The following is a 22,907-nucleotide window of genomic DNA, read 5'->3' as shown; positions in this document are numbered from 1 at the left end:
TTCAGAGAAACCTTTTTTTCAATCAGGAAGTGGAGAGATTCAATAGAGGCTATTGAATCTAGCAAAACATTGGATGAAAATCAAGAAATTAAATGAACAAACAACCTCCTAAATGCAACAAGCACAAAGATTTGACCATTCTGTTTTTTTGCCATTCACTGATATCTGGAAGGAGCTGCTGAAAATGTAATATACCCTGCTGGCAGACTGTCAAGCTTTGTGTGACTTGCTAGTTTCCTGCAGGGAAAATCACAGCAATCTGCATTAAAAGCATACTGCTTTGCACTGAAAGACCCTTACAGAACACAGGGAACAAAAAATAACATTTCTTAACATTGTAGTCTGCTGGTTTTAATATGAACCCATATAAAGAATTACCCTTTCCAATCAGAGCCAGAACCTGATAACGGAATGATAGTTTTCTTCAAGAAAAGATTTCCAAGGGAAAAGACATACAGCCAACAACTGAAAAGGCACCATGTCAGATTTAGGTTTTGATTTAGATTTATAGCTGGTTTTGCTCAAAGTTACCCAAGTCTTTCACTACATAAGAAATGTTGCAGATAGCTCAGCAGGTGTGCAAATTAGAAGCTCCAGATCTGGACTGCATTACTGTCTGTAGTAAGGAATAATCCCAGCTCTCCTGGCCTCCAACTCACTGTTTTTGTTTCTTAAAAATCTGGATTATTATGGGGTTATGTAGAAATTCATTCAAGGATGGAATAAGCATATAATCACAAACTGAGATTATTAGTTATTGCTGAAGTTTATTACTTCCAAGGTTGAGGAGGTGGGAGGGCAAGGACCAGTATATATACCGAGATTAACCAAATTATAATTTTACCATTTTTAACTGCTAAATTCATATATTGCTTCAGTCCTAAAAGTTATCTTTTAAGTGTCTATATTTTCATGTCTATGGAATTGTCTAAGAATTTTTAAATAATATTGTCTATGGCATGAAATCATCCAGGTCTTGATTAAAACCATTTAAAATTAGTAATTCATGGATATCACAAAAGACATTACCAGAATAGGAATATATTTCCCTGTGCTCATGGGAACTAATTAATGTTTACCATTTCTGATGGAGACATATATGTTATCTTGTTAGAGTATAGATTGCTCTGTCTGGCATTTAAATTACAGTATTATTCAGTGGTCCCACTGGCTTAATCAAAAAGCTCAAAAAAGAACAAATTGCTTTTTCTAACATTGAAATTTAATGTAGAGAAAACTTTTGAAGTGATAATTTTTAAAGTAATTCATAAGCTAAGTGAGAGTGTGATAGAGGTGAAAAAAAGTGATAGGTTGAGTTGGAGCAAAATTGTATCTCTCATTGCTCAAAGTAGGAAAATAATCATAATAAAGAAATAATGAAACAGAATGATGACTGCCTGAGGGTAGGTAGCTCCAACTGAAATAAACCAGATAGAAGGTTGATTCAAGGAGAAAATGAAGAATAAAGGGGTTAGAGGTTTCATAATTGAACTGTTTTGGAAATATTTTCAGAGTAATAAGGGATTTGGTTTAACCTTTTTTTTCCTTTATTGTGGTTATTTAAATGTGCCTTTTCCAAAATAGATAAAGCAATTCTTTTATGTCAAATTTTTCAAAAATAACATCTTAAATTAAACCAGGTTAAAAAATGTACTAAGAAATCAACCAAGGGTATACATTTCTTCTCCTTTTCAAGGTGATTATTCTGAAATTTCTGCAAATAAAAAGTTCTCCAAGGCAGCAGTATTTTTGAAGAAAAAAATCACTTCTCTCACAAATGATCCATGCATCCCTAAAATCTCTGGAAAATACTGACCAAAGGTAGCTACACACAAAAATAATAATAACTTCAGGCAATGCTCATAGGTGAACTGCCATTTTCATTTTGATATGTATCAATATTGTGGTCCTTGTCCTAAAAAGACACTTAAATTTTAATGGGAAAGCAACCTACTTGCATCACAAGTGTTTTTTCAGGCTCTTCCAGGCACTTCAGTTTTAGCAGTGTCTCCTTCTTTATGACAGTTTAAGGAGGTTACACCTGTCATTAGCAACTCACTAACATTTTACTTATGTGCAAAGAATCAAAGTTTTCCATAAGTGATTGGCAGTGACAGAGAAACCTAATTTCAGGGGCTAAACAATGTAGGGGCTTAGCACAGTGGCCTTTTACCCAAGTAGGATTAAAAATAAAAAAAAAAAAAAGAAGGGCAGTATAAAAAAAGGATAGACCCAATGGTTTGATCCTGCTCCAGTTTTGGTTTTTTTTCCTTAAAATGCTGTTTATTGGAGCAAGTGTACATAGGAACTTTACTCCTTGTATACACATCCTGCTTGAACATCTATTTATGCAGTTCCAATCTCTACCATGGGCTAATCTAATGCCCTTCTTAAATATTTCATATGTTGCAAATCACTGAAATGTCAAGAACTAGTGTTCAGTAAGCAGGTGCTGTCAACACAGATTCAGCCATAACACTTGGTTACTTGGTTTTGCCTTCCCAGGGTGAAATTTAAGACTTCTCTTCCTCCTTGAGCTGACTCTTCCCCACAGGTTGATACATACAAAGCTTCATGAAAGTTAATTGTGTTGCTGAGAACTGTGAGCAACTTGTACAATTAACATACTTCATTCTCCAGTCTGGTGGTTTCTAAAATAGAACTGTTGTTCAGGAGAGTCGTGGTTCAGGAGAAGCACTCCCTCTCCATCCCGCTCACTCCCCTCCCCTGCCCAGTGGAAGATGCAAAAGGTAGAAGTTATGGGTTAAAATAAAAACAATTTACTAGGAACAGCACTGAGATAAGAAAAAGGAGTAGTAACAGCGACAATATTAATAAGAGAAATGTGCAAAAGAGAGTGATTTATGTGCAAAATGCTCACCGAGTCTGACAGTATGCAACGCAACTGCAGATGGTGCCACCCTACTGCTCCTTCCAGCACATTTTTCCCAACCAGAAAGGTTGCTGGAAGGAGAACATCTCCTCTGAAAGAAGGGAGAGTCCAGACCTATCCTGTCCTGCCTTTTCCTGTGCCATCCCTTCCTTGTCCTGTTCTCCCCCACCCCCAGAAATTACCTAAATTGGTAAGGAATAACCTCTTTTACACATCCACAGCTGCGTAACCATACCTTCTGCAAACATTAGCATCTCCTGGTCAAAACCAGGACAGGAAGATATATGAAAACCTTATTTATGCTTCTTTCTTAAAGTAGACAGTTGCTCAGCTATCTCTTAGGCAGAGTAGGTAGTTAAATGTGATGGCTGTTGTGTGTGTGGTCAGGTTTCAAAGGCATATTAATTATTTAAATGGGACCCTAACCTTTAAATTCCTGAGTTTACTTCTCACAGGTCTGAATCATATCTTCCCCAGCTAGTTATTTCTATGCTGTTACCATTTTGTGCATGTGGTATTTTCTCCCCATGTTGCATTCAGATTCATCTGTAGAAGGAAAGCTCAGGGCAGAGACTGCTGGCTGTGAAAAAAAAAAAAAATCAGAGGCTTAAATTAACACTGTAAATTAAATTTTTGGCTGGCCCTCAGGTACCACATCAAACACTTCATTTTTTGCAGTCCTAAATCCTCCAAAAATTGAAACATTCCTACACTTTTCTTAAGAAGACATAATTTGAGTGAAATATGGAATCTAAGTCCTGTACTTTTGCTTTAGTTGCCAGTACTAACATATTCTGTTTACGTATTTAAAACTAGTGTTTATAGGGGGAAACTCTCAAAAGTGTCTGTTGGTCAACCTGTGGAGCAGAGAGAGTCATTGGCAACCTGCATGCTGCAGATGCACAGTAGCAGAGGTCCCAAAGTGATCCCACTGAGACTGGGAGCCCCTCAGTGTTAACAAGGCCTTCCCAAAGCGGCAGTGCGGGCTGCTGCCAGAACATGCTGTGCTTAAAGCCTCCCTCATGCTCATCCAATTACCTGGTAAATACATGGCATAAGTGACTTAGAAATCTGATTCACAATGGAGTGAAGAGCTTTTGAAAGTGCTACCAAATATTTAAGCTATCATCATCACAAATGTTCACCAGGCTGGAGTTCATATCCAGTTGTTTAATGAAAGCAGGGCAGGCAGGGCATGGTTACAAGTCCCAGGCCTGCGAGGCACAGCAAGGAAGGCTGCTCATGCTGAAAACAAGCAGTACAACCAGAGATGCACAACTATTATGAACTGCCAGCCTCCAGCCTTTCCATAGCCATTCCACCAGTGTAGATCTTCAAATTTTTAACTTGGTCCTTTCACATGGATGAACCAGACTTGGTGCTTTCAACCAAACATGCATGAAAATGTGATCTTTCCCAGACTCCCTGAGGTGAGCAGCTCTGGTGCAGGCATGTTCTGTAGTGGAACAGGGGATCTTGGCATAGAGAAGGATTTTCTGAGCTAAGGAAACTGCAGGGGGTCCCTGAGACTGGCCAGGAGCTGGCAACTCACAAAAGAGTGGCTGATGGGTGTGAGTGGGTACAGGAAATATGGCAGGGGCCACCCCAAAGGGTCTGCCTCATCTGTCCTAGTGTTGGCCAATGTCTCCATCCACACAGAGCTGCTGAGGGGAGAGGCAGCAGTGTGGAACTCACTCTGTGGGTAGGGCCTGGACCATTCTGGGACAGGGACAGGCAGCAGACCTGCGTAACATCAGGGAGGCTGAGAAGGCATTTGATAGCTGGTTCCAAGGACAGTCTGCAGTGGACACACAACTTCACATGCAGAAGAATGGATGCTTGCTAGAGCAAGGACCAGAAACAGGCACAGGTGTAAGGTGCCCTTATAGAGCCACTTCATGACTCTGCAGACTCAAGAGGGAAGACCCATTCTATTAGGAGAGGAAGAAGGATTTCAATGTGGTTGGAGGGGCTGATGAGATGAGTGGACTATCTCTTTTATGAAGACAAGCTGAGAGACCTGAGGTTTTTCAGCATGGAGAAGCCACAAGAGAGATCTTACAGCCCCTTCCAGTACCTAAAGGGGCTACAAGAAAGCTGGAGAACATTTACAAGGGCATGTAGAGATAGGATAACAGGGAATGGGTTTAATTAGATATAAGGAAAAAAGTGTTTACTGTGAGGATGGTCAGCACTGGAACAGGTTCTCCGGAGAAGCTGTGAATGCCCTATCCCTGGAAGTGTTAAAGGCCATGTTGAACAGGGCTTTGTTCTAAGGGAAGGTGTCCCTGCCCATCACAGGAGGGCTGGAACTAGGTGGTCTTTAAGGTCGCTTCCAATCCAAACCATTCTGTGATTCCATGATTTAGGAAAAAAAGTATCTTTAAATTATACACTCTGTTCTTTGCTTCTGTCTGCTGACTGGAACTTCCACCACCACAGCAGCACAGGCATTAAATAGTTAAAAAATAAATGGCATATTTAGCCATTCTCATATTGCTCTCATCTTAAAAACAGCTGGCTCAAGTTTCTGAATTTTCCGACTTTGTAGTGTCACAGCCACAGTTTGTCTTAAGTTCTCTTTTAATTTGCACATACCTGATGTAGAGTCCTCTTCAGCCAGGCCCATGTGAATGAGCATCTAGTGGTGATTTATCCACTGAAGTAGATAAAGCCACCTCACTCCCTCCCAAAACTCATACATTTTAAGGTAATTGCATGAATTGAGTTGAGGAAAACTGGAACCAATGAAGTAAGAATCTAAGACATTACCATGTGCTCTTCAAAAATTTAGCAGAGTTGAAAAAGAAATCCAAAGTTTGGTCTGTCTTTACTACAGAGAATACCTTTTGATTTTGTTTGGCAAAAACTAATTAACTTGTGATATTAATATCATCCTTCACTACAGTTGTTTTTTTCTACAACTGTGAATTGTGAATGAAACATCATCTTTGTGTCACTGAACAATTTACTATGCTCGTGTCTTTCTTTAGAAGTCCTTCTCAGGAGTCCTTTCTCATCTCTGCAGTTCTTTGTGGTCACTTGTCCTTTTCCAGGTCATGCAGAGATGATGTAAGAAGATGTGGGCTCTTGCCCAAATGTGAAGAGACCAATTTAAAAGTGTTACTGAATGGTACTTAGGGAATACAGCACTATTTCTTCTTTTGCCACAGGGAAAGCATTGCTAGTTTTTCTGACAGTATTTAATTTGACAGGACTCCCTTAAAAATCAGTGCATGTTATTGATCTGTAAGTTAAATATTTCCCACTGCAGAACATTGGATAAAGAGAAATAATTAATACACACAGCAATTCCCCGGGGACAGCAAAGGGAGAGATATCAAGAGATTTGGGCTGATTTTGTGACTAACAATTTTAAGTTAACATTATTGGCAGATTAAGGCCAAGTTTACTTCCAGTTGAACTAAAATAACTAAAATAAAGGAAAACTTCTGATGAAAGGAAGTTAAAGTTTGAGCACAGCGTTCAGAAATGAAAAATATTATTCATAAATAGAGACGAACAGATGAGAGGTAGATGGATTTAGATGAGATTTAGGCTGTCTTTTTCATTCCTCATATAGGAACTCAGGAGTACCAGGCAGAGTGACTAGACAATCCAAGAGGACAGTACAAGAAAGAAAAATGACTAGTAGAAATCAGAAAAAAAGGAGCATTTTTAAAATCACAAAATGTATTTTTTAATACCATGTGGGAACAAAGGCACTAGGGAATGTGAAGGAAAAAAATTATATTATACCAGAGGTGCAAGCTGAGGAAATTAATAAAGGCAATACTCATGGCCTGATTATGAATATATATTTGAAAAGGTGATATCAAGAAAACTTGAAGACAAAAGCGTTATTGCTTAGAATGCAAGAAAGAATGATAGTAATCCAGTTAGAAAGCCTTGAGTAGGCAAAGGACAGAAGTAGCATCATCTTTCTCCAGCTGTCAAATGACTTGGAAGTGAATAAGTGACTCTATACAGATCAATATTTTTCTTCTACCAGATAAGACAGTACACAGAATAAAAGCTTGCATCTGTTACAGACTGACAAATACCTTTGTAGGAAATATCTGCCTATAATGTGAAGTGAGAAATACCATTGCCAGATGGCTTTAATCTGAAAGACTATGCTAGAAAGCTCCTTCTGCAAATACTAGCATTCCTTGGAAACTCTCAACTTTTGCCTTTACTATTTCTTAACTAAAATGGCACTGCCTCCAGCATGCAGAAATTTGATGTGAGTTAGAAAGTTAGAGTATAAAAGATAAACCAACCCTTGCTTTTCTTTTAATGCAAGTAAGCAATACTTGTTAAAAACAAATATTGCAATGTAACAGGGATATGAAAGTCCTTGAATGCATCCAGAGAAGGGCACGACAAAGCTGGTGACAGGGCTGGAAGTCATGCCTTGTGAGAAGCAGATGGGGACTTTGGGTTTGTCTATTTTGGAGGGAAGGAGACAAAGGGGTGATTTCATTGCTCTCAGCACCTTCCTGAAGAGAGGAAGTGGAAAGGGACGTGTTGAGCTCTTCTTTCTGGTGTTCAGTGATAGGACACATGGGAATAGTTTAAAGCTGTGCCAGAGGAAGTTCAGATTGGACATTAGCTAGCATTTCTTTACTGAGAGGGTGATAAAACACTGGAACAGGCCTCCTAAAGAGGTGGTTGGTGCCCCAGGCCTGTCAGTGTTTTGCAGTTATTTGCAAAATAGCCTTAATAACAGGCTTTAACTTCTGGTCAGTCCTGAAGTAGTCCAGGAATTGGATTAGATGGTTGTTGTAGGTCCCTTCCAACCAAAACAATTCTATTCTATTCTATTCTATTCTATTCTATTCTATTCTATTCTATTCTATTCTAAATTGTTACCAGTCACTTGCCCAACATAATCTCTTCATTAATTCTTTCTTTGCTTAACATATCCTTTGATAATTTTATAGTAATAGTTTAAAGAGCTGACAAAGGTTTGAGGGCAAATAATTTTTCCACCCTTCCAACAGTTTCAGAAATCTAAATAAAATTAACAAAGTATTTACTGTTTTTTAATCTTGGCATTGGTCTTGAGCAAAGGTAAGGAACAGCTGATCCTGGAGTAGAGTAATACAAACATAGGGGGTAATATAATTATAACCAATAAACATTCATTCATAGAAAATACCTCCTAGCTCTAACTAGCTCAGTGTCCTCTTCTGAGTTTATATATTTCTGTTGATATAACATAAATTTGTAAGATGTCTCACATGATGCAGTATGACATTTTGATTAAGAAGTGACAATGATAAGAAAATCAGTGTCACATATAATTACCAAATTTTGTTTACTTGGAAACTTTTATGACATAACTAGAAAAAAATATTATTCAGCAGGACTTTCTGTTGAGATACTACATCTTTTGGCTTGATGATACTTAATACTTATTTTAATGACAGAGAAGCAATAATAGCATTGAGCTTTATTAAGCTTATAAGTGACACAAAGCTTGGGGGAATGGTCAATAGTAGTTACAAGTCAGGTAGCTCTGCAGCCTGGATGAAAGTGCCAATGTGTATAGCTGTACTTCAGAACTTTTATTCAAGTTGGAAGCAGGTACTTAGGATTGAAGCCTAATGATTTTGCTTTTCCAGAATTGGACCATCCATTCTGGGTGCTGCAGGTCTAAAGGCTATGTAATTGTTCTTGTGAATTAATGGTTATTTTAAAATATACTCCTTGTTTGAAGGTATGGCCAAAGTACCAAGCACAGGTTTTGCATATGTGCTCAGAGAAGGATTATTTTCTAGAAGAAGAATGTTAATATATTGTTATATATAACATATATTGTATATATTATATTAATGCAGCTGCTATTAAATTAAGATCTAATTCTGATGGTTGCACTTCAAGAATTATTTGGAGAAGTTGTGGAGTCCGTGAAAGAGAGAGAAGGCTTATCAGTGACTGGAAATAATTCCTCTTGTCAGGAAACCGTGTTTATCTTGATGGACAAAGAGTAATAGATTGCTATCCCTAAATGCTTGCATGATAAAAACAAAACTATCTAAAAATGCCTCGGCAGTCTAGCAAAGATATGCTAAGGCTCAAAGTCAGAGCTGATGCTAGATCACTGCAGACTAAGTCTCATTTTAAAAACTCACTCAGTTAAAAAAGACTCATCAGTTATTCACAATGAAATAACTAGGCATTGAAAGAACTTCTAGGCTTGCAGTGCAATTTCATTGCTGGAATTTCTTAAAATAAAGATAGGACACCTTTCTAAAATATGTTCTAGTTTATCAGTAACTTTGGGGTTTGCAGCCATACTTTCTTCAGCAAAAGCTCAGAAAATGTAGCCAAATAATCAGCATAGTCTTCAGAACACAGCATGACCAGCAGGGAAGGGCTTCCAACAGTGAGATACTGTTTAAAGCTATCCACAAAAGTATATGTTAGGGACAGTTGAAGTGGAATAGATGTCAGGACAGATAGAAAGAAACAGGCTACTCCATTCCATGATTATATAAAAGATGTCACAGTAATATAATACAGTCACAATGACGGTGAATAAGGCCAAACTCATGAACATTTTTCTTAAGCCAAAAGAACATCAGGTGAAGCAAAACTGTTTTTTGTTTAGGGTTTTTCTTTATTTAATGTGTAAAAAGAAATTCTGAAGAAGAAAAAGAAAACATTGTATTTGAAAATGTTTACATGGGATTTTTTGATGGCTAATTAAAAACTATTTCAACTGGTTTGGGAATTACAAACCCACCAAATCCAGTCCTGTGGGACTGTGTAACACACTGCAATACAAATGGTCCTCCTCCCACAAATAACAGCTCTTGCAAGTAAAAATTTCAATACTAGAAATAAATGAGAAGTGACTGGCATTGACAGATGCCATGAAACTGGGGGTTCTCACTGCTTTTTAAGAGCAAAGTGAAAGAGTCATTAATGTTGTGTATCCTCAGATGTACTACAGTATTTGATGCTCTGTGGAATGTGGAAAAATATTCTGTTCAAAAAGCATTGCACAGCTTATGAATAAACCCTCTCAGGAAAAGATTCCTACATAAAAGATACTAATTTTCACTCTGATCCTTCATCTACTTTCACTGATATTGGCAGCTATGGTAATTTATTGTTGTTTTTACTTCATCTGCTATTCTTCAAACACAAAAGAAAACCTATGTATGGAAAGTAGCAAGACTTCTTAGGAATAATGAGTAACGGATCATGCCATGCTGTGCCGTATATGTATATTGATTTTCTCTCAGATTGATACATTAATTTAAATAGAGATTATGTGTGTAACTTTTCTACTGATAAGGCAGAAATTGAACTGGACTGGTAATCATGGATCAAAGTCAGCTTATGATATTATACATTTTTATTCCCATTATGTGGCTGGACGAAACTGCATTTTTTGAAGGATTTTACACTATTACTTATATCTTACAACAGCCAAATTAAAATTATTTTATTTTCTGTGGTTCCATATTTCAAATAATACATGAAATAATACTTCATGTTGCCAAATGAAAATGTCATTATATCTAAAGTTAATAGGCGTGAACATCCTGAGAGCAATTCTGGAGCTTATAATGCCTCATAGCTACAGCTTCACATTGCTTAGTGGTAGGAGATCTTTATATACAGTAGTTATGACTGTGAAGACAGAATAGCGGTATTTGGCAGGACAGCTTACATAATGTAGAAACATGTAAATTTTATCTATGCAAATAGGAGTCTTGATAATGCCACCAAATGCTAAAATAGTAGTAATTTTTTTTTCAAACCTTCTATTATTAGAATTTAATCTGGAGGTCAGTTGTATTCATGGAGCTTGATTCATCTCCTGAGTACATTCAAAATATCCCAAACACTTAACAGAAAATATGGGATACAGACAGTGAAATGATTGCAGTGGAATCAAAAGCAGGTGTCTTTGAAACTGTCAGTTTCAACTGTTAATGGCACATAAAGAATTGTTTAGGGCACAAGAAATACTGACTTATAGGTTTCAAATTACTCTGGTACACAATTAATTTAAATCTTAAGAAATTGGGTCTTTTGCCTATTAAATTTCAGTTCTTAATGAAAAGTTCCAGTATACAACACATGTATTCCAATGAATCTGGGGGAAGAACAATCAATATAAAGAAATTAGAACTTTGAACAAATGCAGTTATTTTCCAGATTCAGTAATAAATGCCAAAATCAGAAGCTGTAATAACTTCATGTGTTGAAAATATAGTTATTAACTTCTAAAAACAGGCTTTTAAAGTTCATTTAACAAAACTGTCATTGTACAAAACTCTTTTGAAAGTGCTATTTGCATCAAAGAAAATGAAAGTTCAGGAAGGAAGAACAAACAGAAAAAAATTAAATTATTTTATGGTGATAAAAAAATTGATAGCCTCAAGTAAAAACACATTTCTTGATGTTACACAGGCAATAAACCCAACATAATATCTTGCAGTTCTGCCAGGTTAGGAAGACATCTTGGTCTAACTTGACTTTAAAAATTCTTTTGCCTTGACACAACCTGGAATCTGGTCTCTGTTTTTCACATTATAATCTAACAATATTTTATTTTTATTATGCATGCTAATACATATGTGTATATTTATAACTGAACATGATTTCTACAGGCACAAACAGTACTATTAGGGTTAGTTGTTGTCTTGAGGTTTTTTTTCCCCTGCATACTGATACAGTAATTTGTCTATGATAATGGGAAACTTTAGCAACAATTGGGCATCATGATATGAATGTATTTCTGAAAAAACTGCTTTTCAAGTGTAAGAGCTGAAAGTCAAATCTGGGCTACGCTGCTCTAGTACATGCACACATGCACACACAGACGCATCATGATAATGCTAAAGGCAATTATGAACTCAAAACTAGAGATTTTTGAGACACAGAAAACTGTTTTGATCTAGTGCTTAAGATCCTTTCCTGTGACTAGACATCTAGTCACATTGCTACTATGGTAATACATGTAAAAACTACACCTCTGAAGCCATATACCCATTTTTGTGAGATTAAATATGCAACTTAAGCAGATATGTATTAGTGTAGCAGTGCCTGTTACCACTCCAAGAACATTTACTTGAGATAAGGTGAATGTCTTTCTCTGCTGTACACATGCTCGATCCAAGTACAATATCGCAGTGTCACTGTGGAATAGTTAAATGCCAAAACAGCATAGGGAAATCAAACCCTTAAGTGACAGCATGACCTTGATAATTTTTTTCTTTCTTTTGTCTTGGAAACATTTGCTCTAGCCTACTGTGGCGCAAATATCATTTCCACCAATTAAAACTCTTTGTTGACTCATTTTGGAGGAGTCAGAAGAAGCCTGCAATAAGTCCTCAGAATTTCTTCATTATTTATAATGATGATGAAGAAGATAAAGGCATTTTTAATTATACTTGCATGACTCTCATTTAACCTATATTTTTCTTCATAAGAACTGCAAAATCCTGTTCTCATCCATGTCTTTTTTGTCTTAATAGTATCTCATTTTGGAGTCATAACCACCTATGAGTACATTAAGCTCTGTCTTCTACCATTTTGTAGAGTTTTTGGATCTTCCAAAGTTGAGACTTGCTCCATACCTGGCTGGAGATAAAGTCATGTTAGGAGGGGATGCCAGCTCCAAAGACAGACTGATGTAGGCAGTATAATTGATGTAATCACAAACCATCTTGGATGGGAAGAATGAAAGTTTGTCAAGAAAGTTTAATATATATGTATGCTTGGCAGAAAGATTTTTGATTGTAGACTCTGAAGAAGGAATAGAAATGAAAGCAAGTTTTGATGTAGAAGAAAAGAATTGCTGATCCAGCTTTATTGGATAACTAAGGCAAAGGATATGTTAGTTAGAAGGGGGTTTTATGGCTTAGAGTAAAGGATAAACCCATCTCAAACAGATGTTTTTACCAAGCAAAAAAATTCCACTGACAAACAAGACTGCTGATGTAGCAAGTAGAAAAAGGTCTCAGAATTTTCCACTGCAAGAAAACTGAAAAACACCTTCTAGCTCAAACTGTAATGTACTAACTTTTTGTGACTGGAGAATAGTAACATGAATATGGTTATTATAGTAGTTATGATAGACTATCAGTAACAGTAGAAGTATAGATTGGTTCTTATGTGTTAAGATGCTCAACCAACAAAAGTATATAATGTATTGCAACCAAAATTAAAGGGTCTTCAGGCTTGTCTGCAGCTGGAGCTGACAGCTGTAGGCACAGGCTCTGTTGCCCATGACCCTGGACTGCTCTAACATGGTGGATACAATAAACAGCATCTTGAAGACACCTGTAGTCCCGCATCTCTTGTTACGGCTCTTACACATCTTTCTTTTCTTCTTTGTAGTTCTAGTAAGAAGATAACTCAACCCTCCACAAGGAATATCTCTGAGGTGGGATGAAGGCCTGGGATGTGAAAAAAGCTAGCTCACATGACTCTTCCATCTGCTTTTGAATCAGAGTCACAGAATAACAGAATGGCTTGTTGCAAGAGACGTTAAAGATCATCTTGTTCCAACCCTATTGCCATGGGCAAGGAGACCTTGCACCAGACCAGGTTGATCAGAGCTCTATCCAAATTGGCCTTGAACTCTTCCAGGGACAGGGCACCCACAACTTTACTGAGCAACCTGCTTCAGTTCCTTACCACCTTCACAGTAAAGAAATTTTCCTAATATCTAATCTATAGTGCTCTCCTTCATCTTGAATACATTCCCACTTGTTCTGTCACAACATGCTCTTGAAGAGTCTCCATTTTTCTTGTAGGCTTCCTTCAGGTGTTGGAAGGCTGCAGTTAGGTCTTCTGAAGCCTTCTCTTTCCCAGCCTGAAAAATCCCCATTATCTAAATTAGGCAGGAATGGGTTTTGTAACACTGCCTGTGTTTCTGCCTGACTTTGAACTGAGGTATTCTATACAGCCAGTGCAAAATTTGGAACTATGTCTTGAACTTGAAACTTGCACATTCCCAGTTGGCACCAGCACTGCCACAATAGTTTTACTTCCAATTGCACACGCATCTCTTCCAATAAACTTCTCTGGTGAACATTTTGCAGAAACTTCTGTACATACTGATTAGAAAACTTTCAACTTACTAAGAAAGAAGAGAAACTTAGCCCAAGAAATAAAAAAATAGAGCTTTGGGAAGCAAAGACCAGAAAACACGTTCAGGGTGACATTAATAGTTAACGGCAAAATTAAGTAAGGTCTTCTCTTGGCTTCCAAATGAAAAAAATAAAACATAAAAAACCACTGAAGATTGGAAAGTTAGTTTGCTTGCTATTAAGTAAATTTGATTTATTAAGATAATGAGGAAGATGATTCAGTCTCTGCAGTCTTGCTGATCAACAAAGTAATGCTTGTGTCACACAGTGTGACTCTTCATTTTAATGACTAGGTTTTTCTTCTGAAATCAAACTCTTGCAATAACATGGATAACTCTGCCACTCATTATTCTGCAGTTTTAGTGATGGACAATTCGAACATAACTTTCATTCACATGCTGAATCTGCTTTGTACCTTCATATTTTGGTATTTGTAAAGTTAATAATTTTTATCTTTTTTCTAAGTTAATTGTCAACCTCAGAGTATAATGGAAGGATGAATGAAAATGTGACATAGTATAGTATAGTATAGTATAGTATAGTATAGTATAGTATAGTATAGTTTGAATAAACAAATTATTTACTGTATATAGTTCGGTATACTTTTAAATTTATTTATTTTTAATAAAATAACCAGTTGCATTCTCCTCAAACATTTTGCCTTCAAGGGAGCCATTCTTTGTGCAACATAGGCAAAATTCTAGCAATTCAGGCCAACAGATCCTTAGTCTTCAAAAGTCAAAAAAAATTTTGCTATAGTTTAATACTGTTCATTAAAATCCACAGCAGTTATTACATGGGAAAATCATTACTATTCTAAACAGTGTCCTACTTTCAAGCTAGAAACTTAGGCTAATATAAGTCCTATGGGTAACAGCCAGCAGTCATCTTGGTTTTATGGGAAGCATTGCTACACTATTTTGATGACTCCAGATTGGTTGCCTAAAGGTGCACGTTTTTCTCCATTTATAGAAAACTGATCACACTCTACTTTGCCTCGGGATAATTTTCAATATTTCAGTGAATTGATGGCTGATCATTTAGTTCAAAGTAAGTTTGCCTTCCTGGGAATATTATTTAAGTCGTTAAAAGAACAAATTCCTCTCTGGGTTTAAAAATTAAGTGTATTGGTATTAGCTGTTCCAGTGGTCCTTTGCTAGGCAACCACTGTGTGATTACTTTCAAACCAAGTGCACTGGATTAATGAGGTTTTTCCCATCTTTCCTGCACTGCAGAACTTTGTCATACAATGACCCCCAGCTGCCCTTCTAGCAGTGGCAGTAACAGCAGGTGGATCTCTGAAGGCTTCCAAAGGTACAAGGGGGCACTGAGCAGAGCTCTTGAAAGTTTTTCCCTCCTCTGGGTTGCGCATGACTGCAGGATGTACAGAATGAATTGCATCCCAGAAGAGAGGAATCTTTCAGAAGAGAGAGTTTCTTTACACAGATTATTTTGTGTTTATAGGGAAAGAAATATATGTACTATGGCTACACTTCTTTAATGTGCATGCAGTGCTTTCAGATACATAGTGAATATTTACTTCTGGAAGGAATAATGTGAAGACTAATATAATCATCACCATAATCGGCAGCAGCAGCAGCTGCATGCAGTTTGGAGCAGTGCAATAAGGAAAGTAGCCACAGCACATACTTGTGTATGTCATGTGCCTCTTGAATGTAATGAGAGAATCCAGTAATCTCAATAGAAGTTTACTTGGCTGAGGATAGAACTAAGTAGTAATTTAGCTGAACATTTTAATTTACCATAGCTATTAAAGAAATTAATTCAGTATATGTTATACAGAAGCATGCTTGCCTCTGAGAGCAACACTGGTGCTTTCAGCTGGGGAAAGGGGGAGAGGGAGGGAAGGAGGGAGGAGGGAAGGAGGGAAGGAGGGAAGGAGGGAAGGAGGGAAGGAGGGAAGGAAGGAAGGAAGGAAGGAAGGAAGGAAGGAAGGAAGGAAGGAAGGAAGGAAGGAAGGAAGGAAGGAAGGAAGGAAGGAAGGAAGGAAGGAAGGAAGGAAGGAAGGAAGGAAGGAAGGAAGGAAGGAAGGAAGGAAGGAAGGAAGGAAGGAAGGAAGGAAGGAAGGAAGGAAGGAAGGAAGGAAGGAAGGAAGGAAGGAAGGAAGGAAGGAAGGAAGGAAGGAAGGAAGGAAGGAAGGAAGGAGGGTTGTGTGTATCGTAAGGGATGAAAACATCAATTTTATGAAAAAGGCTAAAAATACTAAAATAGCCTTTAAAACATCAAGAAAGTTATTATATTTAAATAAAATAACTTTGGCATCCTCACAGGAGTAGCCCAATTTAGCTCTCGCCATGGAATCAAGGGGCGTGGTTAACTCCTTGTGTAATCTGCAAGTGTCTAAAATGTTTTTGTCCACTTCTCAGCCCTGTGCTCTTGGTTTTTAATCACAGGAGAGAAATGGAAATATTTTGAATACTTTCACCTTCTAAAATGTGCCTCTAAAGCAGATAAGACAAACCATATACTGAAAGAACCAATTTCTTTTCATTAAGTGTAGAAAGCAGGACACAGTGTGCAGTTTAGCTTTTATTATTTAGAATTTAGATGTCTAAAATCACAGGAAATTAATCCTGCCTGAAAGATGCTAAATCTGTGAATGACTAATTGTGATGATGGACTTTCTACATCATTTAATGTGCCATAATTTTCTCCCACTCTCATGTTTATCAGGTTTATTTTTGTCAAAGGCCTTGGAAGCAGAGACTCTTTATTACTTTCCCGGTATCTTACAGTCCAGTATCTACTCCTACTCCTGGTTGTTGTGCTGGGTACTACTGAGAGGAGCAGTGACCCATGTCGGTACTGGAATTGTGTGTATTGTATATTGCTATACACAATGGTGGTGTGCAGATTGTGCTTGACTTTATGCAGCTTATCCATAAACACACATTTCTAAATACAGGAACTAAGTAAAGGAAATTAAAAGGCTTGACACATTTCCTAGAGTCTTTGACTTCATTTTTCGCTCATTCTTCTGCCTTGGCAGACAATGTTCGACTTAATGTTTGATTAACATTTCTTCCATTCTTTTCAGTTTGTTCATGTCAGTAGAAGCACTGGTTTACACTCCACCTGACTCTTTACACCCGCTTCTATGAAATTGTCTTGATTGGTATGTTGTAAATCTTTTTTCAGTGAGGCAAATCAGCCAAACAGTAAGCCAGCAGAACCTGTGGTTACCATCCCACATCAATTCCTTCATGCCATTCCCTGCACAGAGAAAACTGCTGGGGATTAGTGGAATGACAACAACCCTTGGCCACAAGGTTCACTGTGTCATGATGCAATACCTCCTAGCTGTAACCACAGCAAGCCCTTTAAGCACAGCTTCTGAAATGACTTTCCGATTTCTTGGGGTCATACAGTTTTCACTGGCACAATTCTTGTGAAAATGTTTGCTTTCATCTAACAGAGACATTATGGAAACATTCACAGGCTTGTCAGCCTTTTCCAAATACATCTATCTCAAATATACTTTACATATAGGAACTTTTCCTTTTCACACATTCCCAAATTCCCATCATCAAATTTTTATTTACCTTGAAGTTTCTAATTTATGGCAATTCATTGATTTTACAGTGACTTCAGAGATGCTTTGGATGAAAGTTATTCGTACTGAGTTAATTTATTTCCTATATAATATTTAGCTGTGGTCAAATTATAGACTGTAAGAAATGCATTTGTTTATATGCCCTCTGTTACTAGATGATTAAGTTTAATTTGCCTCAACTAATAAACCCATTGTGCTTTTGCTTGGATGAATTGTATGTACATTCCTCAAGGGATTAATCTTTATACGTTTCCAATTTCTTCATTCTTCTGATGGTTTGCTGTAAGAAGACAGAGTTGTTTAACTATTGCAAATGATGCCTTCTGCAAATATCATACTCTAGAAAGTTAAGGTTCGTAACAAGAAGCCATAAAATTTATTAGGCCAAATCAGACAAAACCGCAGTCAGACAAAACCACATAGAAATTCTCTGGCATATAAACTCTCCTTTACATCTGAAATGGAAGCAACCTACATCAAGTGAAGTACAGAAATCACTTCCAGTTCAGTTTTATTACTGTTATTCACCCTGACTGTCTGAGAAAGTAAACATCTCTGAGGCTGAGAGAGCTGATAGTAGGCAGAGGTGATAAGGTTAATAGCCTCTACTGAGGAGAGAGGAGGGACAGATCATTACCCCCTGTGGAATCACAAGGATTAGCAGGAGATACAGTGAAAAAAAATCATGTAATGTGAGATAAACTAACCTTCTTACTAATTTCTTGAATGTATGATTTTTACTATATAACAAAATAATAAACCTTGTGTTCAGACTGACCTGAAAATACCACAAATGGCCACAACTGTTTTGAAATGCCAGCATTGAGTTCTAGTGTCTATAAATGACTTCTTCTGTAAAGGCATACTCATGTACATTTGCCAAAAAGACCCTATTTTCAGATTCATATCTCAAAAGAAGATAACAGAAGTAACTCAAATTTTAAATTATGGCACAGAAGACACAGCATGCAGAAGGAAGGATTTTGTGTGTAGTAGTTGGAGAATCTGGTGAATGACAGTACCTCCACATTTGTGGCCATGAAGATATCCTGAAATACTATGTCTGGAAATTCAAGATGCCTTTCAAAATTTTACTCATCCAGAATGATTGCTGAGAAGCTCTGCCTGTCAAGTACATAATTTCCACAGAGACCTAAAACTTAAAGTTATTAGAATGGCAAGGTTTACTTAAGTTTCACATGAGAATTACTGTGCTGATTCTGTTGAAACTCTAAAAAATATTTAATATGCAGTTTTTATGAAAGTTAAAATATTAGCAGGTCAGTGAAAAACTATCTGTATCCCATTACAATATGAATTTCTTTTTTGTGCTATTATTGCAGGTGATTATGTAGTCATGACTATATACTTTGACTTAAGTAGAAGAATGGGATACTTCACTATACAAACATACATTCCCTGTATATTAACAGTTGTTCTCTCCTGGGTATCCTTTTGGATCAAAAAAGATGCCACACCAGCAAGAACAGCATTAGGTAAGTTGATAATAATTCCCTTTTCTGATGTTCCTACACTACAATTTGAAAATGTCAGCTTCCTTTCAAAGAGACCACTGGGTATAGCCTCTGGATTATTACTACTACGTCTTGCAGAACCAGATCTACTTATTACTGAGACCACTGGGTTTTTTTCCTGTAACAGGGTAATTAAAAATAAACAAATCTGACCCTTTGGATGACACTACCTATTTTGCATAAAACTCTTGAATTAATGTCTGTCTCCTTGTTCTCACCATGATATTTTAGTGACATTTTTGAAGACTTAATTAATTGCTCTGCTGGCTTCCTTCCCTTCTGTAACTCTCCCCCACTGGGCATTATGTCTTATATATACAGAAAACTGTGGGATATAACAGTATTAACTCATGCAAAGTGTTTAACTTGCATGCTTGAACTTAAGCTTCATACTGGGTGTATTGATATTTTTCATAGATTGTGAATATTTATGCTGGCTTAGGTTTTCCAGAAACTCATTTGTGTCAGGACCAGCATGTGCATTTTGGCAATGTGCTTTAGTGTATACTTAGAAATGTTGACTTCTAATATCTATAGGAAGACCTGCAGGTTTTGACAGCATCAAGGGTATAGGGGTATGTAACTGCCAATTATATGTAAACATCAGAGCCAAAGGAAAAACAATTCCTTAGTTCAGACTGTGGTTGCCAGGTCTGCCAATATGAACTGATTCAGAAACTTACCAGTCTAGGAAAAAAGGAGAGCCTATGTCAAAGTTTGCATGTCTGTTTTCAGCCATTTCCAGCAATTAATTGCATCCTCCTGCTGGAGTTTTTTACTATGTAGGTCCATTTTCCTGAGGTTATTTTACAGGAAAGGAATATTCAGTCCTCATTCCCTCAGTGTGAGTGCCAAAGGGCCAGTACACCACAGCTCCAGCAACAGGATGGACCCAAAGACTCACAGTTATTCTGTTATCCAGTAACACCTCCAGGACAGGAAAAAGACAATACACAGGTGAGGACAGAGCAGCTTACAACTGCCTGTTCCTGCCTGGGTAGACTTGCCTCTGACAGCCAGAAAATTGAACAATAGGTCTTAAGTATAACTCTCTGCTGAACTCTTAAATTGACCTCTTTTCTTCTTAAATTAGGTGACTCAGGGAGGAAAAGGAAAGAGTGACTGTTCTCCATCTTTTTTTTAAAAGGGAGTCTGAAGCCCATGCATGGGGAGGGTCGCATAGCATCCAGTTTGGTTATCCTTCTTAATTCAGAAAAAAAGAGACAAAAGACATCTAACACTTTGTGTTATTGATTTGCCATAAGCCTTTTTCTTATTCTGTACCTAAGGGAAGTTCCCCACACCACACAGCTCATTTTTCCAGATAAGTAGACACAGAAGTATATTAAATCACTAATCACTAATGTGTGACACTCTCTCTAAAAAATGTATACTGAAGACGCTGAAGTCATGAATTTGGAGTAAGAACATAAAAATGAGTTGTTCCAAGCCTCTATTCTATGGATGTCATGACTCACTCCTAAAACTCTGACTGAGAAGTTAATTTCATTGACTAAAATATAACTTTTCTAAAAGTAAAGCCAAGTATATATGAGTCACTTATTTTGTGCACAGAATCCTGCTGCTCCTAGATTGCATCCCAAGACAATGGCCTGTTGACTCCCGGGATGTAGTAAGCAGATGCTTCCATTTTTCTGTAGACCTACATGTATAATGCAACTTATAAATCTCTCTGAGCAACAGCACACATCCACATCTAGACAGTAGCACATGGCAAAATTGTGAGTAATACCTCCAAAGGCAAACTGCTGAAATTGTCCTACTAATTAGTTGACATTAATTGTAGAGACCCTGTGCAACAAACCTTCTCCAAGTATAGCTGCATTAATGTAATGGGAAATATTTATCTCTCTGAAATGAATGAATAATTTCCAAAGTTATTGGCAACTACTCACAGTTACATGAAAAACGGGTTTTATTCCTTTCTGAATAATGCTAACTAATATATTTCCATGCTGGGGAAAAAAAAAAAAAAAGTATTTGGTGTTTGGGACCATAAGTATTCTTTCAGCACTACTGTCCAGAGACATTAAAAACTTAGTTTTATACTTTGAGGTACTAAGGCCCAGATTGGTAACAAGACTAATTCCAGGCCACCTGAAGAGTCAGTGGGAAAATGGAAGTAAAATTTGAGTGCTGGATGAGAACTGTGTTTTTTAATCCTGAGTTATTCTGCTCTTCATTCAAAGAGAAAAAAATAATGTCTCTGCAGTTTCTGCTTGTATCTAGTAATTAAAATTATCTTAAATGTTCTAAGTCAAGAGGCAACTTTTCGCTGGAGAAAAGTTATGATCTGAAAAATAATACATTATTTTCCTTGAAGATGAAGGGAATTAAGTTAAATTGAAGCTTTCATCCAGTTTCCTTTTACTTTTCAAAATGAGTATACTATGTCATAGGACCAGGAAGTTGCTACAGAGCAAGATCAAACTGCAGTTTAAAAAGGTACTGTGGGTATGAAGGTCAGAAATGTGTTGATGTAAAAAAGATACAGATGATATTTAATAAAAAATGAACATTGCTTAACTTGCCATTTCATCTTTATCTCATTCACTGGAAAACCAAGAAAGTACTCAAAACAGGGGCCAGACCAGAAAGATGGAGAACTAACTTAATGAACAAGTGATAGCATGCATGAAAGCAGAAGACATTTCCTGTAGTGTCCCACCAAGATAACCTCAAGAAAATAAAAAACTACCCTTGCTGACCAAGCAAGCAGTTTCTAACACTGAAATTCCTGCCACCTCACTTTGCATATGGTTGTTCAGTAAGCAGATTTCAAGCAGTAGTAATTTTAAATAACTGTTTAGACCAGTGATCTAAAAGTTAGTGTTTTCATGCATTAGGTAGATATGCATAATTTGATCTTCCAGTCAGTCCTTTTTGTTATATCAAATAGCATCTTTAGTATGGGATTTACAGAGAAAATATAATGTCCCAAAATGGTATTTACACAGAGACTTGAGAAGCTTACACTTACAATTTCTACCTGAATATTTTGAAGTCAGGTTATCTCAGAGCTGTCGTTAGCTGATACTAAAATTCTGTCGAAATAGATAGAGCCCTGTGAAATTCATGAGCCCGGTGAATTTCAATAACAGATGCAAAGCTCACTTTGCCATACGGGACTCTACAAAGTGAGAGACTTCACAATTTCATCTGGCAAGACATATGCATTTGAAACCACTCAACAAACCAAATTTCCTTAGCATGAGAGATAAAATGAACTAAGGGTATGGAAACTAGATATTATATTTGGAAATAATGGTGCTGAATTGCATTCATACACACATATATTTATATATTCTGATTTGTAAATGTACAGAAATATGAAACTGTATCATCTAGTGCATCTTCTTTCTCTTTCCTCTCCATATGTATCCCCATAAACTCATTTTAACATTTTAAAATTTGTGCCTGTTTGCTAGATGTAAAACTGATACACTAGATAGAATTTTCACCGTTTCAAAAACTCAATGCATGTTTACAATATGAGAAGGAATCCAGTTGCAAGCATGATCTGAGCTGGTGTTTCACATTCAGGCTTAAGGCATGAAGTAGGACACAGGCTGAGTTGAGGACTTCTTTACTTAAACAATTTTTTTTTTAGCCATTTAATAAAATCTGTCATCACATGATGAGTGGGAAATAAAAACTTACATTTGAATCCAGTAAACAGGATGCTGTATATTGTAGTGGAAGAACTCTATAGATTTTGAGGAATATTTTTAAAGATAGTAAAATACCTGAAAGCATGTACA

The 22,907-nt window shown here is 37.0% G+C and overlaps 1 protein-coding gene across 5 annotated transcripts in view; it reads left to right on the top strand.

The window, feature by feature from the left end:
• The window catches only part of GABRG3 (gamma-aminobutyric acid type A receptor subunit gamma3), a 299,388-nt gene that overhangs the window by 262,029 nt on the left and 14,452 nt on the right, over nt 1–22,907 (top strand). For 4 of the 5 annotated variants that reach the window (XR_012056994.1, XM_072932277.1, XM_072932267.1 and 1 more), the window contains one exon: nt 18,934–19,086. Coding sequence is in view for 4 of the 5 variants with exons in the window: in XM_072932277.1 (XP_072788378.1) it covers nt 18,934–19,086 (153 nt within the window). In the remaining variant the exon portion in view is untranslated. The remainder of the gene's footprint in view (nt 1–18,933; nt 19,087–22,907) is intronic. The other variant, XM_072932274.1, reaches the window with a different exon arrangement.

Source organism: Taeniopygia guttata, chromosome 1, assembly GCF_048771995.1.
Source record: "Taeniopygia guttata chromosome 1, bTaeGut7.mat, whole genome shotgun sequence".
Classification (NCBI taxonomy): domain Eukaryota; kingdom Metazoa; phylum Chordata; class Aves; order Passeriformes; family Estrildidae; genus Taeniopygia; species Taeniopygia guttata.
The sequence above is the reverse complement of the archived record's forward strand: the minus strand, read 5'-3'. Positions and strand labels throughout refer to the sequence as shown.